The sequence below is a fragment of the Helicoverpa zea genome, chromosome 16 (assembly GCF_022581195.2).
Source record: "Helicoverpa zea isolate HzStark_Cry1AcR chromosome 16, ilHelZeax1.1, whole genome shotgun sequence".
Lineage (NCBI taxonomy): Eukaryota > Metazoa > Arthropoda > Insecta > Lepidoptera > Noctuidae > Helicoverpa > Helicoverpa zea.
In genome coordinates, this window is record NC_061467.1 from 11,531,548 (window position 1) to 11,549,041 (window position 17,494).

At 38.4% G+C, this 17,494-nt stretch overlaps 2 protein-coding genes across 3 annotated transcripts in view; both read left to right on the plus strand.

Annotated features, from left to right (window-relative positions):
* The window catches only part of LOC124637884 (unconventional myosin ID), a 53,721-nt gene extending 42,619 nt beyond the window's left edge, over positions 1-11,102 (plus strand). Inside the window, exons 12-17 of the mRNA XM_047174627.1 lie at positions 4,865-5,091; positions 5,673-5,822; positions 6,217-6,512; positions 6,901-7,094; positions 7,515-7,684; positions 8,027-11,102. Coding sequence (XP_047030583.1) covers positions 4,865-5,091; positions 5,673-5,822; positions 6,217-6,512; positions 6,901-7,094; positions 7,515-7,684; positions 8,027-8,210 — 1,221 coding nt within the window. The 3' untranslated portion in view covers positions 8,211-11,102. The remainder of the gene's footprint in view (positions 1-4,864; positions 5,092-5,672; positions 5,823-6,216; positions 6,513-6,900; positions 7,095-7,514; positions 7,685-8,026) is intronic.
* Positions 11,103-11,718: 616 nt separating this feature from the next.
* On the plus strand, positions 11,719-14,831 carry LOC124637624. Of its 2 annotated transcripts, none has more exons than XM_047174223.1 (5): positions 11,719-11,827; positions 13,201-13,318; positions 14,187-14,326; positions 14,433-14,614; positions 14,687-14,831. In XM_047174223.1, the coding sequence occupies exons 2-5, from the start codon at positions 13,205-13,207 to the stop codon at positions 14,737-14,739; spliced, it is 489 nt and encodes a 162-aa protein (XP_047030179.1). In that variant the 5' UTR covers positions 11,719-11,827; positions 13,201-13,204; the 3' UTR covers positions 14,740-14,831. The 2 variants fall into 2 exon arrangements, with proteins under 2 accessions (XP_047030179.1, XP_047030180.1); XM_047174224.1 differs by having other exon boundaries at positions 14,190-14,326.
* Positions 14,832-17,494: the final 2,663 nt, after the last annotated feature.

Sequence of the window (17,494 nt, forward strand, 5' to 3'; positions counted from 1 at the left end):
TAATATAAGGTCTACCGTCTTGTCAGCTCCAATATGATCGTGATCATCATGAAAAACTCTTAAGAGACTTAGCCGGTACCCTTTTGGAATATAACACAACAAGCGTGGCTCTTCGCCTGTTGGGGTATAATTATAATACAAAAGTTCGTTTTTAATTGAATACCTTGTTGAGTCTAATTGACCCTCTCTTAACTTAACAATTAAGTTCTGGGTTTCTTCATCAGCAGTCTGAGCGATTTTCGCCCAATTATTTGGATTGCGGATGTGTGATACATTTACTGTTTCAGGAGGATGTCGGCTTAGAAAATCTGCGTGCTGCATCATAGAACCTTTTCTATATTCTAAAGTAAAAGTGAAGTCTTGTAAATAGACCCACCAACGCGCAACACGAGGCAGCAAGTCTTTTTTTGTTTTAGTTAACTTTAGTGAGTTACAATCCGTCACTATTTTAAAGTCAATGCCAATTAAATAATGACGGTAGTTCTGAAGAGCACGTACAATGGCTAAGGTTTCCAGCTCGTAACTGTGGTAGCGAGACTCGGCGCCTTGTGTGGACCTACTATAGTAACTGACTACTCTCATTCTCTTACCGGCATGCTCCTGCAACAGCACAGCACCGACACCAATTGAGCTGGCTGGAGCAAAAATCGCTAAAACCGGTTCATGAGTTAAGCAATGAATGATATAATCACGAGCCGCTTCTTGTTCTGAACCCCATTGGAAAGGTTCTCCCTTTCTTAATAGCCTAGCAATGCAGGCAGTCTTAGTAGCGTAACCCGCGACGTAGCGCCTAAAATACCCCGCCAAACCCAAAAATTGGCGAACCCCCTTAACATTGTTAGGTTTTGGTGAATTTACTAGGGCTTCTATTTTTCTTGGGCTCGGCCGTACCTGACCATTACCAATTACCCGTCCTAAATACTCAACTTCAGTATCTAGGAACGTACATTTTTTTAGATTAATAGAAAAGCCAGCATTCGTAAGAGTGCCTAAAACGTGGCGCAGCAAATCTAGACCCTCAGAAATTCCGTTAGACATAAGGAGAACATCGTCGATATAAGTCAGTACTTTACCACTCTCAATGTAGTGTTTTAAGGTTTTCGACATTATTCTTTGATACACAATAGGGGCATTATAGTTCGGCCATTCAGAGAATGCGTTCCTGACACGTCGCGATTGAACTGACGACGTAACTACATTCATTGATTATTGATATAATAATGTTGTTTTAATGCTCCTCAATTGTTAAAACGGTAAACAACCAGCAAAAATATTTTTATCGTAACTGCAACGCCATTGCAAAGTTACGTCGTCAGTTCAATCGCGACGTGTCAGGAACGCATTCTCTGAATGGCCGAACTATAGTTAAACCGTAAGGCATTTTTAGGTATTCAAAATGCCCTTCAGGCGTTACAAAAGCAGTTTTGGCAATGGAATCGTCGTCTTTTAATGGCACCTGATGAAATCCAGTTGAGGAAATCTAGTCTGAATAAGCACCAAGTTCCATACACATACCTCAGTTAAAAATAGTAACTTTTTAATGATGTTACTTGGCAAGTTTTCATACACCTTGTTATAAACCTACTAAACGCAATGAATCAAGTATTTAATTTTCTATTAAAACTTGCCAAGTAACATCATTAAAAAGTAACTATTTTTAACTGAGGTATGTGTATGGAACTTGGTGCTTATTCAGATCTCACTTCTTTTATAGGCGAAGCATTCCCATATTATCGAACTTGGCAGTGTTTCACATTTTTGTTTTGGGTGGGATTTCATTTATTTTTGTAAGGTTGTTTATTTTATTTTTTTCTTATGATGAAGTTAGTTAAAGAAATGTCTCATTTATACTATCTTTCAGATTTTTTAATATGCACTATGTTTCTTACAAAGAAATGAACTAGATTAACTAAATGGACTAGATTTACTAACTGACTGACATGACATGTTATCATATATTATGTTCGTGGATCAAAGTTACACATTCGTTATTTTCGAAAGTGATTCACACTTGGCCGTTTTCAGATTTTTACTTTACTTTGACTAAATACAAACCTTTGTAACGAATTTCAGATCGGTACGACCATTCGAAGATATATTATATAAATATAGATAAATTTAGTTCGTTTTAGTTCCTTAGGGGTATAAATTTACACCGGGTATAAAACACCTTCATTATTTTGAAACCGACTCACACTTGGCCATTTTCAGATTTTTCCCTTTACCTTGACATAAAGACCTACCTCTATGCCAAATTTCAAGTCAATACGACCATTGGAAGTGGTCTAGGTTTTTGATGAGTGAGTCAGTCAGTCAGTGAGTGTATAGTAAAAATAGCGATTTTCTGACGTGAATATCTCAAGACCTACAATAGGTATATTCATGAAATTTTGTATTTTAGGTAAGTGAGGGGGTCTCAACAGATACTAGAAATTTGATATGCGTAAATAAAATAGATTTTGAGTTACAGGGGGGTCGAATTTGGCCCGAAATGGTTCGTGTAATATAACCCACGGCCGGTGTGTCGCTTTTTTGCTCGAACTTGGCGGACACACTGCCGTGTGTCTAGATTCCCTTTCTATCTAATACGTCCGTGCCAATCAAAATAGGTGCCGTAATGCATCCGACTGGTACCACATACAAATCAACCTCCAATGACACTTCAGGAAATTCAATCAAGGTCGTTACGTAAAACGTTGATTCAATCTCCTGGCTGCCTATACCCCTCATTGAACGATACGTTGGTATTCGATTGAAATTAAAATATTTGAGAACCGACTCTGAAATTAACGAAACGTCAGACCCACTGTCAATCAAAATATCGACAGGCACCTTTTGAATAACAGCAGACATTATGTTGTCACGTTTCGATCGCGACTTGAGCAAAAATTTATCCTAGCTGACTTTTTCTGATTACGTTCAGTCTCGAACTTTTGTTTCGAAAAGCATGCCTCAATCACATGACCGCTACGCTTACAATAAGTGCAAAACTTCACGTCTTTATCACCTGATGTTGAAGGAATTGACGATTCTGTATCCGCTGCCAAAGGCACGTTAGTACTAACTCTAGGTCTTTTCCTACAGTCATATTTTGTATGACCGACTTTATGACAATAACGGCACACTATTTTACCATCTTCGGATTTGTTTGCTTCGCGTTTACGCGATGATGTCGGTCCTGCATTGTTTGAGCGAACCGGATTATGAACAACACGTGTATCGGTTTTTGGCTTGATATATACGGACAAAAATTCAACCAAATCTTTTACCTGAAGTTTCGCGTTGGTTACAGCGGCTTTTATTTGAGGATCAGCGATACCTCGCGCAATTATTGCAACCTTTAACTCGTCAGACAAACCTTTTACAATATTGAGACGGAAAAGAGACTTGCGAGCATATTCGGCATATGTGGGGAACTTGCTTGAGTTGGTGCACATCACCTCAAATAAAATTGTAGCTACATCTAAGTTACGTGGACATAGCGAACGAAAGTCCAATTTAAAATTGGTCCACGAGCGGTCGTTCGTTATCCACTCGTTAAGCCACGATTTCGCGTCACCGCGCAAAGAACTTCCTATGCGTCCCAGACATTCTCGATCATCCCATTTATTCAAATCACGAGCATGGTCTATCTCTGAACACCAAACGTCAAAGTCATGTAGGTTAGGGTCAAAAGGAGAAATATAAAAATTATGTGATCGCGTCTGAACTAAAGAAGATAATGCACCAACAAGCTTATTGGTAACGTCACTATTTGTTTCGAGTGTATGCGAGTTTTGCCCAACAGAAGTATCCTGCCCGCGTGGGCTATGCATCTCAACAAACGTTGACGCGCGACGCGTGGTCGAGGTCGGCAAACGGTTCTCTATTGAATTCAAACGGGCTAATATTTGATCCAAAGCCTGATCACGTGAAGAGTCACGGCGACCATACGAGGTATCACGACGTCTATGACTATCACGTGGACTACTAACTACATCACGATACCTTGAAGGGGTACAAGAGCGATCATGAGACCGTTCACGGTGTCCACGCGATGGCGGAGTGTGATGACGCGACCTACATCTCGACGTACGACGCGGTCGACGCACGTCGTCTAGTTTTTTAACACGTTTTGAACGCCCCGGCATATCTCAGTAATAAAATGAAAACTCTTACCGATAAATGCAATTTGCAGTAATTAGGTCAAATCCAAACCAAAACAACCTCAAGTTAAAAGCAGATGGCACAAATAGTAAACACTAAACAGAAACAGCGCGTGGTCTATCCCACTTCTGATCTTAGAAACCAGAAGTGAGGACAGTTTTTTTTTAAAAGAAGGTGATGCACAATTAAGTACTTCTTAAATTATTTAATGACAATTAAATTACAAACTAAAACAATTTCACCTGAATTAACTCTAACTACTGCAAATAACAATTTTACAAAAGACAAAAATCGAGAAAAGAAAAAAACGGGGGCTACACGACACCGATGCCGACCATCGACTAAAATAATCCAACAAGAATGAATTTATGAATGATGACCGGTTACAAAGGAGGTTGCGTTAATAATACAATAAGAGTACAATAAGGTCAAAAAGCAAGTTACAAGTCATGACGAAGTCCTCCGAATTTAGAAAAGCAGATTACATTGACAGGTTTCACCTGTCATGTGAACAACTTTGACAGTCCTTACGGAGAGTTAAAAGCCAGAAAGTCTGAACACTAGTCTTACTAAGGCGTATCGGGTTGCCTGGATAACTGGATTTTAGAGGTCAGATAGACACCCGTTCCTCTTAAAACACAGCTATATCCGCACTGGAATCCAACCCTAACATATTTACAAAACCAGCAAAATAACACTTTATCCCTCTTTCTCCTAGGTCCGTCACCAAGTCGCCTACCTAGGCCTAGTCGAGAACGTCCGCGTCCGTCGTGCCGGGTTCGCTTCCCGGCAGCGATACGACCGGTTTCTCAAGCGCTACAAGATGCTCTCCCAGTACACCTGGCCCAACTTCCGTGGCAGCAATGACAAGGATGCCGTCATGGTGTTGCTGAGGGACTTGCATGTCAGTGATGTCCAGTTTGGACATACTAAGCTGTTTATTAGGTGAGTTTTGTTTGTAGATCTTCATTTTGTTTGAATATTTTTTTCAATGGAAAATTTTATAGATACTCCGGACACCTTAAAATTCAGTACTTATAAAACCCAGCTTTATTACGCAATTCGATCCAAATAAATGCGAATTGGTTTCGTATAAATGTACTGATGAAAATTTTGGGTGTCCAAGATTCTCCTTCTTCATTAGAGAATTTTAGTTTTGAATCTATACTAAGACAATAATCACTGGAAAACATATTTCTGCGTTGTTTAAACAGGCGTTCATAGATCTTAAAGAAAAACTATGAATTTTATTATTTCATCATTTCACAGTTGGGGATTTATCAGACAGGGAGCGGTCACGCGGTCAAGCGTTCAAACGATCAGATTCGCGTTCTTTGTGAAACATAACGTTACATAGATATGCTCACTCAGGAAGCATTCTGACCGCGTCGGTCAAGTAGAAATAGTAGAACTTCAACGAAGAACTGACCGCTTGAACGCGTGACTGCTCTCTGTCTGATAGATCCCTTATTAAAATATTGTCTTTTATTCCCATAATCATTTACAAACATCTTTCCTATTTCCAGGAGTGCAAAAACCCTCCATGGTTTAGAAGCAGCTAGAGCGGAACTGATACCTTCTATAGTGATCCTGCTGCAGAAACTATGGCGTGGAACCCTCGCTCGCATGCGGTACAAGAAGATGAAGGCTGCGGTCACTATATATAATGCTTGGAAGTTAGTATATTTGTCGATGTTGGGGTTTATCGATATGGGGACTTCACTATTTCAGTTTAAGATAAAAAAATATTTTTGCGTAAATTAAAAAAAAATGGCAAATTAGTATCAAATATAGGTGTCTTTATCGATAATATGAATCGATTTAATTTTGCTAAAGTACCTACTTATTTGTTCATTTAATTGTCATCATATCGAACCGATTCGTTGTCGATTGTTCGGTTAGCATTGTGATTTGATTTTATGAGAAAGTATTATTTTAACTTCAAACCAAAAACGACAAATTTTAATCGGACTCAGAAAGGAGGAGGCCATCAATTCACATTTTTAGATATTTTTATTCGAGGACAATTATCATATCATCGATTATAATAATCAATCGATTTTCCCCCAGACGTTACCGCGTCCGCCGCTACATCGCGGAACTACAAACCGAACTGCAACGCAACCGCGGCGTCATCCGTCAGTGGCCCCCCGGGCCGCGCCGCCTGCCCGCGGCGCTGCTGCAGGCCGCCCACCGGCGCTGGCGGGCCTACCTCACGCTGCAGCCCATACCTAGAGCCCAGTGGCCACAGCTCAAGATGAAGATATGTGCTGCTAGTGCTCTGAGAGCTAGGAGGACGCATTGGGGACAGGATCGACAGTGGATCGGCGATTATTTGGCGGATAGTAGTTATAATTCGAAGGCTTGTGAGTGTTTTCCTCGTAATATTTTTTATTTTATTTCTTATAGGATTTTTGCCACGGTTTCTCCCGAAATTATTCCGTTCACCTGGATAAAAAGTATCTTTCTTCATAAAATTTTACCAATCTGGAAAATCTTTCAATGTCAGATAGCCTATTTATCGGGATAATTTGCAACTTAAATAGCCAATAGTGCTAAATAGGCCGATAAAGAAGTCTGTAGACTTCTTTTTGCCCGGGCTTGCCGAAGAATTCACAGCTAGTAAATAAACAAATACATTTATTGGGGAATATATACTACTTTTTATCCGGGTTTGCCACGCAATGCATAACTAGTAAATAAATTCTTCTAAATTATTCCTCAACATTTATTAATTAAGCACCTTCATTCCAGCGGCCTACCAATCCCAGTTAGCCTCCCTCCAAAAGTCCCAGCAAGTCGGCCGAGCGTTATTCTCGTGCCGAGTACACAAGTTCAACCGCTACAACAAGCTGGCTGAACGATGCCTACTCATCACGGAGTCGGCTATCTTCAAGCTGGACGCCAACACCTTCAAGCCGCTGAAGAAACCTACTGCTATTACTGAGGTGAGGACTGAAATATATAAGATGTATATACAGAAGTAAAGTATGTTTAATGTTGAATGGACAGGTTAATAGAAATATGTATAAGGGTTGATTTTATTAAATATGATGAGATTCTGTCTTTATGTTGTGTCGAAACTCCGAAATTTCTCGCACACAAAAGTTGTAGTTAATCGGACATTGAAATGTTGGTTAGAGCAGAAGAAACATTTCATTTTCACACTGGTGTAATATCGACTTTATGAAATTAAAAAAATACCCTGTAATTTTTGTCGAAGTTCAAAGTGCATAATGTTTTTTTGTGTGGCAAAAAAGTGGCTTTTTATTTCTGCAAATTTTTTCAAAAAAACTTCGTCATATCCCATTGTAAAATGTGATAAAAGTTAGTTTTTTATAAATAACAATGTCGTTATTTTTCTCTAGGTCGGCGCTATTCGCATAATGAGTTCAGACGTGCAACTAGTGGTGATCAGCATCCCGTCCGCTAAGAACGACCTCGTGGTGGGCCTCGTGGCCCCCCACAGCAACCAGACGGGGGGTACCGCGGACCTCGTGGGGGAACTGCTGGGGGTACTCGTCAATAGGTTTAATATGTAAGTATGGAGGAAGAAAACTATAATTAAATAGAGTTGGTACTGCCTGGGAATAAAAATATTGGGACCCGATTTTTTTAGTTTAAATCCGTTTTCAAAATTAATTTTTATTAACAGAACGTACGTACGTAATTTGAATAAGTGCAGATTCTTTTTCTTTTGTAAGGGATTTCTCACTCATGCGAATTGATTAATTGATTTTCAGTTTGGATGTTTGTATTCCTTAACATACAATGGGATGAAAAATATCGAACGCTGTTCTATCATATTCTTTCATAACATCACAATCGTAACCCTAGCACATTATATAAAGTCTTTCTACCAACACTACGTGGTCCACAGGTTAACAGGCCAAGAGCTATCAGTAGAGGTAGAATCTGGAGCCACGACGCGTTGCATCCTGGGCGGCAAGACTCGCGCACTACAGCTGCCCGCCGCGCCGCCCTCGCCCGCCGCCGCCGCCGCTGCTCCCTTCACGCATGCACACAACGTTATTACCTACCATCCCGCCTCCGCTAGAGCGTAGGGGGGATGGGGAGGAAGGTAGGTATAATCATCGGCAAGGATATTGAGCCCTGACCTTCACCTGCGCAGAAGTGATTTATTGGTTTATTGCCTTATGTGTACAGTGCGCAAAGCGATCCCCACTCTTCCGCCGAGAGCTCATTATCCGTGCCGATAACTATATTGTGGTGCTCGTGGTGTGTATAGGGTGGTCATCATGTAAAACGAGCTATGTCAGAAAAAAAGGAGTTCAAAAAGTTGTTAAATTATTGTAGGTAAACTTGAACGGTCAAATAATACTTGACATAATACAATTGAGAACTTAAATATGTAATTGATTTTAATATTGTATATGACTTATTTCAAATTTTGATAAAGAGAAGAAACATAAATAAAACTTTGAAAATTTATGGGGTACCTGTTATAGCGAGATTCCACAAAAATAGTTAGCGAACATAAAATGTGAACACGCCGGTGCAAATCCGCGTACCAAGATTGCAATTTCGAGAACATTTTAGAAATGTTCGTACGCATTTTTACTTGACCAGAGACCAAACTGGTGGAATTTTGTTTTTACAGCAACATGAGATGTTGCACATCCATGTTACGCAACATAACCTGTGACATGTTGCACAATATTGTGTGCAACGATTTTGTTACAACGGTAGTGACTTATTAGAGTGAGAAGGCATAGTTGTAGTTATTCTATTGAATAGTCAAATAGTATAAATTTTAGGATTGCCGTGTACATTATTTATACAAAAAAAATATACAGTTTTTAATGTTGTTAGAACACAAATTCGATGCGCGATTTTTGTATTGCCAGTTAAAACCTTTATGGTTAATTGCGAGGCCTTAGAAATATAAAAGCAACCATGCTTAGCATTTTTTCAATTTTTGTTTTTTTGTTGTTGAACTATTGGGAAATATATACTAACTTAAATTTCTGTGCATGCCTCGTTCGAAGGGTTTTATAATATGAACATTAAAATTAAATATTAAATGACTGATATCTGGCATTTGGTAGTAAACTAGCGGCCTTAAAGTTACGTATATAGAAGTAAGTTTAAGTATGTACCTTATTAACTTATTCGACAAATGTTAACGTTAGTTTTAATTAGAATGGTTAGTTGTTATTTTTTGTTCTGTGTGATGATGGCAACACTGTGAGCCGTTAATAGATAAATTATTTTATTGTTGTTCGTGAGCTCATATTTTCAATAGATATGTTTCAAATTATTATTAAAATTGAGCAACATTTAATTATGTTGCACCTAATTAAATCTTGTTGCATCCAACATCTGGTTTATAATGTTGCCATTATCAAATGAATTATATAGTACGTGCCTTAAATATTATGTTAATTATTATTTTTTGATGATTTTTTTATTAGAATATGAAGACATCACATTTTGTAAATAGATTTTGAGTAATAATAATAACCGCGCACTTTTACATAATTATGAAATAATAAAAAATGTACAGTTGGTAAATAATGTTGAACATTAAATGTGCTAATATGGTAATATAGTAAATTGTTACTTATAGTTGCTTGGTTACAATGAATAAAATAGGGGGGGTTATTTAAATTATTTTGTTGAAATTATAGCTGGTACCTACAATGAAATAATATGTTGTTTTAAATGGGAATCTTAGCGCACAAAGAAATAAATATAAGCTAAGTCAAATAGAAGATATTTAGTACTTTTGTTATTGTACTTATTCCATCTATGTCTGACTGCTGTGAATTGTCAGCAAGGTAACAATGACAGCTGAACCAAGGCGCTGAATATTTTCTATTTTAATTAGTCCTTATTGAAATCTTCAAAACAATAGTATTTGAAGAATTAAACAAATACCTTGGGAATAAGTGGCGCTTTATAACGAAGAAATATAAATATTGCTAGTCGATGTTTTTCTTAGTACGCGTTTGTTTAACGCGAGCTTACAGAATAGATCGAATTTGCATTTGTTTTTTATTTAAATCTTGCTTTAAATAACTATGGCAATAGCTACATAATTATAGAAGGGTCTTGTACATAAGTTATTTTACATATAACTTTAAAATAAGTAGTAGAGACCTCGTATATTTTAATAGTTCTATGAAATGAAATTCGCTGTCCTTGTCGCTCTGAATGCAAACTATTGTATTAAAGTTAGAAATAAATAAATTACCAAAATCATTTAAAGCAGTCTTTACAAGCCTGGCTAATTAATGAATACCTGAAAATAATATTTTTAATATGTGGCTATTGTCATAGTAATTTAAAGTGAGATTAAACAATAATGTGATGAAATATAACGCACAGTGATGTATTTTATTTATTAATTTAGTTCAGTATTACGTTTAGCATAGAAATTATGAGGTTATGATTATTTGGGACAGAACTTTAACTATCAAGGATAACTTTAAAAACGAAGGCTACTTTGCCTAACCATAAATTGAACCTACAATATTATGCGTATTGGTGAGCTGATGACTAGCGGTCAATTTGTAACGTAAAATATAATAAAACATATCTAGATAATCAAGTGACAATAGCCCAATGGCTAAAGTGTCGGCTTGGCGGTGGAGATGTTCGATTCCCACCCATTGCGCTTTTGATTCCAAATACTAAGTAACATGCAACGCACATGGACGATAAATAAAACTTAAGACACAAAACACGCTAATATACAATTATATTTATTTCATTTTTGAAATTCTATATGAAATAGAATAAATAAAAAAACAAGAGTGGTTCGTAATACTAGTTAAAGTTCTGTCACTAATACTTTTAAAAACAAAAAGCCTTGAAATGTTAACAGCGAGTTCTTCTAGTTATATGTATATAGGTGTTATCGAGTGATGGACGTGCCTTGTCGTGGTGCCATGAGATTCGCAACGTGTTGAATTAAATCATTTTACACTTTATTGAGCCTGTTTTATTTATTGTTTGTACTTTTTTAGGTGAAATATCTTTTCTTACCAATTTAATACACCTGAACAATCAAAACCGTTTAGCGCTGAAAGATATTTATTTACATAACACACAACAAAAAATTCAGTGCCTACATAACATAGCAAGAATGCTTTACAAAACTTGATCCACTTTATGTTATCGAAGTATGATTCGCAAAAATCTAACAATATTTTTTTTAAAGATGAAGATAAAAGATAAAGATAAAGCTACTTATTCAAAGTAAGCTGAAAATCAGCAGTTTTTGAAGGACAAAAGGTCGAAGGTTTGCAAAAAGACAGCCCCCAAAGCGCTCGCCCTTCACTTCTTTAATTTTCAGTCTCTATTTAAATACTAGTAACGATAAAATTACTCCTCATTAAATTAAGTTTTGAGCAGCATCTACTGAAAACCAATAAGCCAGCAAACATAAAATTATATCAAAGAACTCTTCACAAGAATTTCTCCCTGCTTTACAATTTAATACAATAAAGTTGCAAAAAGCTACACTATACTATAAGTTTGCAATAAGCAACTACGCCGTAGCACTGTAGCGCGTAGCTCGTAGCTCGTAGCAGCGTAGTTATTATAGGGTCTGATATAAAGCTAGGGCGGGCGAGAGGATATTTCAGTCGTCGGGAAAGCATCGTAGTGTGAACTCCTCATTATATTTTGCTATCGACATACTGGGGAATTGCAGGTAAGAATATAATTAAACATTTTACATTCAATTTACGACTTTTTGTAAAAGAAAATAATGTTTTTCTATTTCGCAAAATTGTTTAGGTCTAGAATAGCTTCCAATTAAGTTCAGTAATCTCTTAAATAACTTCCTGATTCTAACTAATTGAAAGTTTGCAAGAAGTAGGTACCTAGCAGTAGCTAAGAATAATTTCATGTGTAGCATACCTACCTACATAGATGGGTTTACCTAGTTACTTCCCTCCACAAATCACAAATTCAACGCGCCGATTTGGCAATGACCTTGAACAATCAATATCAGTGCATTTAACAAACAAACACGTGTAGGTACTCCACTACAAACGTCGGTACAACACTACACATGTAGGTAGATACAATTATACTACACACAGATTTATACGGGAGCTGTGTGTGCACAGATGCAGGGGGAGATCGGCACGTGACCGAATGTTAAGGGGAGGATGTTAATTTTATTTTGAAGCCCCACAGTAACTATTATTTTGGTTATTTAGATCCAAAGTTATAAGTTATTTGTTTGGCTTAGTATCCATTAATCACCAAGCTTACTTAAAGAGGATTGGCGATTTCAGACTGTAGTATCCAGGCTTCCTTAAGATATTTTTCTTCACCTTTACATCCATCATCATTGGAGTTCAAGAAATACTTAGAAAGCTGGATCAACGACGAGTTAGACTTATATTGCTTATCTGTATCTAACTACTTATTGAGCGCCAGTGGAGAAGTACCAATTGAATACATTTTCATCTGGCTAGATTGCATGGCGGAATGAACTCGCGAGATTATTTGATAAAATACTCGTCTGAATTAGGTACCTATCGCTGGTTGGTGTCAGGGACGGAGGGAAGCTGTAGGAATGAAATAAAACGTTTCATTTCTGTTTACGATATTAGTTCAAATAGACTGGGCCTTAACAGCAAGGCTTCAATATTTGTGTTGTGAATAGGAATACCTACGTGGAACTGCGCGCTCAAATGAAATGAAATGTTTTTTATTTGAGATGTCTTTTTTGTTGAAACGAGCGATATTAAACAAAGTGCTTTTTAATAGAAACATATCCCAACTTGTTTTATAGAGGAATAAAGATATTTAGGTTAGTAGGTACTTACCTTCAGCTGTTTTCGAAATAGGTAGGTATGTAGGTACCATAGTTCAAACTTATAGGTATATAGATACCTGCTATCTATCGTTAATCGTTTAAATTCAACCTGGTATTTTTCTAACTAGGTAAAAGTAGCAACCTTTCTGTCGGTTTCTAAACTCGCACAGGGCACACATGTCATAGTATAACAACGAAACCCACATAACCAAAACTGTGTGCGTGGTAAATAAATTATTTTCTTTGTGTAACAGCAGAATGATCGGGAATATAGCATTCTGGTCAATCGTGATCGCATGCAGTGCGGCCTACGACATGTATGACGAGAATCGGCCCTTCAGGATCGGTCAGAATGGAGACGTCCTCTACAACGTAAGATTACTTTTCAAGTTCTAATTATTTGCTGAAATTATTGCAAAAGACCAAAGTGCTACACGTAGATTTAGCCAGCCACAGCTAGGTGTAACTGGCCATATACCTACTGCTAAAATTTGATATATATCTTATCTTCGGTTAGAACTAGTGTAGGTAGGTTTCATCATACCTTAAAACACTTCGGGCTTTAACCGTAGCACATTAACTTTATTGTTGATGATGGAAATGGGTTCTGTTAGTTATCCTTTAACATGCTGGCTATTTTTTTTTGTCAATTTCTTCAATGTACAAAAATTACTTTTCTACAGATTTATTATATGTATAGATCAGGACAATAGTTTATAGTTTTCTGATTCTGACTCCTTAAAAGACCTAATTAGAGACATCCATTCACAAGTAGGTACTTAATATACAGGGTTACTGGTAAGTAGACCGCATCCTTTCATGAGGTGATAGTATAGGTCAATACGGACAAATTTGACCATGGGATACACTGGGCAAAAGTTAACCCGTTTCAAGATAATCGAATTTCAAGATCTTTTCTTAACAAGTCGTCTAGGTACACGTACCTATAAATTTTTATTATTAGTTAAAAGTCCCGTTTTTGTGGATTTGTGTGTTTTGTGCCTTTTGGATAGCTAGATAAATGTAGATGTTTTTTAAGTATTCTGCACAAAAAAATGAAGAGTAATATTTTTGAGAACTTTTTTACTTACGAGTAACCCTGTATAGACAGATCAGCAAATAGTAACCCCGAAATAAAAGTTGAATGTGTTTGAATGGTAGAAATATTAACTTCAAACCAATGATATTATATATCTTCAAACTCGAAAAAAAATAGGTATATTTCTGTTTTGAAACCTAGCAGGAAGAAAACTACGACTACCAGGAGTTCGGGCCATACCCCCCGGAGTTCCGCGCTGACCCTGCGCACAGCTTGATGCTGTACCAGCTCTTCAACTCGCTGCAGAACGGAGATGATGACCGTCTTCGATTGCGCTTTAGGTAAAGTCTTTGAATTCAGACTTTATAACGCACTGTGGAGCATGATTTCATTTGGATCAGTCCATACTTTAGTAGGTAATCAATTAAAGTCTCCTGGATATTTCAGGCCTAAATTGGAGAGCCCTCTAGGCAACTACGGCCAAATACCGTATTCTGAGGTGATGGATCCCAAGCGTGCTGTATCTAAGAGAACTGCCATTTCTCCTGGCAGCTCAGTCAACGCAAATGAGCATCAAGTGAAACCCATGAATCAGCCGACCAAAGTGAAGGGCAAAACTATTCGAAAAGGTACTTATTAATAGGCAACATAGAAAATAATAGGCAGATTTATTAATGACGTTTTCTTTTTATTAATTACAGGTCCGAATTGGGTCTGCTACCTGAAGGTATGCGCTTACCGTTTTCCAAAGTGAAACGTACCTATCAATCTTCTGAGAAGAGAACGAGAATGAATTTTGAATTTATAATTTTGTAGTAGAGACTTGAAATATACGTAATTTCATCATGTATGTATTTGTCCTAGGAACTTGGGTTCCTCTACATTCTACATAGCTTAGGTACCTATCCTATATCTATGATTAAATAATAAAAAAATATTAATGCGCTATCGCTATCTATCCTTTACCATTATTCCTACGTTATAAAATCTTAATTATATTTTTTTTTTGAAAAAAGAGTGTGGAGTTTTAAATATTAAAGATTAATTATTTCTGATCGCAGCATTTTGATCTGTCTTTACTGTGAACGCTTCCATAGATGACGCAATATTTTGAGATTTGACGTCAAATGCACTTGCATAGTGATGTTCTATGTTAAATTCTATGAAATATCGATATTTTTTATATCATTTAAAATACGGTTTCTATTGATGGTACTATTTTGTCATATAATATTCGTTAAAGGTCCAAGATCATAGAAATAATTCCACATACATGAGCAAACGCAAACTGATAATAATAAATAATTAGGCCAAAATCACGAAAACTTCGACTAAGTCTGACGTCTTGACCTTATTCATGTGGTTATTTTAGAACTGCCTACGATACCCATGTCTATTTTTTTTCCTATTCGAAGTTTTTTTCGATTGAATGAAAACAAGTTTTCACTACTGTTTTTTTATTATTTACTACGCTTTTTCTCGCGCGCGTGCCGTGTATGTCGCTACCCCTTCTTCCAGTGGGTGTCGTAGAAGTCGACTAATGGAGTCAAAAATGCACCGAACACCAGTGCGAGAGAAGGAAAACTCGAAAAACAACCCTCTATCAACCCGTCTGGCCAGCGTGATAGCAGTAGGCTAAATACCTCTATGAGCAGCACAAAAAAGCCAGGCTACACAGGTAAAGTCTTTGAATTCAGACTTTATAACGCACTGTGGAGCATGATTTCATTTGGATCAGTCCATACTTTAGTAGGTAATCAATTAAAGTCTCCTGGATATTTCAGGCCTAAATTGGAGAGCCCTCTAGGCAACTACGGCCAAATACCGTATTCTGAGGTGATGGATCCCAAGCGTGCTGTATCTAAGAGAACTGCCATTTCTCCTGGCAGCTCAGTCAACGCAAATGAGCATCAAGTGAAACCCATGAATCAGCCGGCCCCTAGTTCCCGGCAGTCTCGCTATTCCCGGTCACGGTGGCGACCGGGGTTACGGCGGGACAGAAGGTGCGAAGAATCTCCGGGTTACGGGAGGCCACCAAACACAACTGACTCTTGCGACGTACAACAGCCGCACGCTACGGCTTGACTCGCATCTGGTGCAACTCGAGGTGGAACTTGGGAAGATTAGGTGGCACATATTAGGGTTACGTGAAGTTCGAAGAGAGGGGGAGGACAACATAACCCTCGAATCAGGTCACCTAATGTACTTCCGAGAGGGAGACCAACAATCCCAAGGTGGCGTTGGGTTTCTGGTTAATAAGTCCCTAGCTGATAACGTTGTGGAGGTGTCTAGTGTGTCCTGTACCTTATCATAAAGCTCACCGACAGGTATAGCCTCAAGGTAGTGCAAGTGTATGCACCGACCTCGACACATTCAGACGATGAAGTGGAGGATATGTTTGATGATATATCAAGGGCCCTCCACTTCACTACAAAGACCCATTACACCGTTGTCATGGGGGACTTTAACGCTAAAGTGGGAGTACAGATTTGCGGCGAATCGGCAGTAGGATCCCATGGATTTGGAAGCAGGAATCATAGGGGGCAAATGCTCGTCAACTTCTTCGAACGCGAGGGGCTGTTTTTGATGAACTCCTTTTTCAAAAAGCAGCCCCAAAGGAAGTGGACGTGGCAAAGCCCCGACACTATGACTAAAAATGAGATTGACTTCATCATGACGAATAAGAAGCACATATTCAGAGACGTCTCCGTGATCATTAGGTTTAATACCGGGAGCGATCACCGACTTGTCCGAGGCTCTCTGAATATCAACTTCAAGGCCGAACGTTTCCGTCTGATGAAGGCCAGGCTCCGACCAACACTGCTCCAAATCATGACAGGATCTGAAACGTTCCAGTCAAATCTGGAGAACCGATTTGCCGCCGTGGAAACCACAACAGACGTTAACCAGAACCATGAATATGTGGTTCGGATCCTCAGGGAGGAAGGTTCGAGATTCTGTAACATGCAGCGTAAGGGCAAGAAATCAAAGCTTTCGGAAGAGACATTAGGGCTTATGAAGAAACGACGTGAAAACCCGCCTGTCACTTCGTCAGCTAAGCGGGCTCTAAACCAAGAGATCAACAAGCACGTACGACGCGACCTCCGATGCTCCAATACTCTTGCCATTGAAAGAGCAACTGAGCTGAATCGGGGGTCAAAGGTGTTCGTACAATCTCTTGGAAGAAGCCACTTGACGAAGCTGACCACAGCAAGTGGAGAAGTCGTTTCTTCGGTGCCGGCAGTCCTTTCGGAAGTGGAAAATTTCTATGGCCAGTTATACGCATCGCATGCATCTCGACCTGATCCCGGAAATGAGGATTCTAGAGCCACATTAAGACGCCATTTCACCGAAGACCTGCCAGAAGTCAGCAGTGGCGAAATCGAGATCGCTCTGAGCTGCTCAAAAATGGAAAAGCCCCTGGCGAGGATGGCATTACAACAGAGCTATTAAAAGCAGGAGGAAACCCCTTACTGGGGGAGCTCCAGAAGCTTTTTAATGCCGTTCTT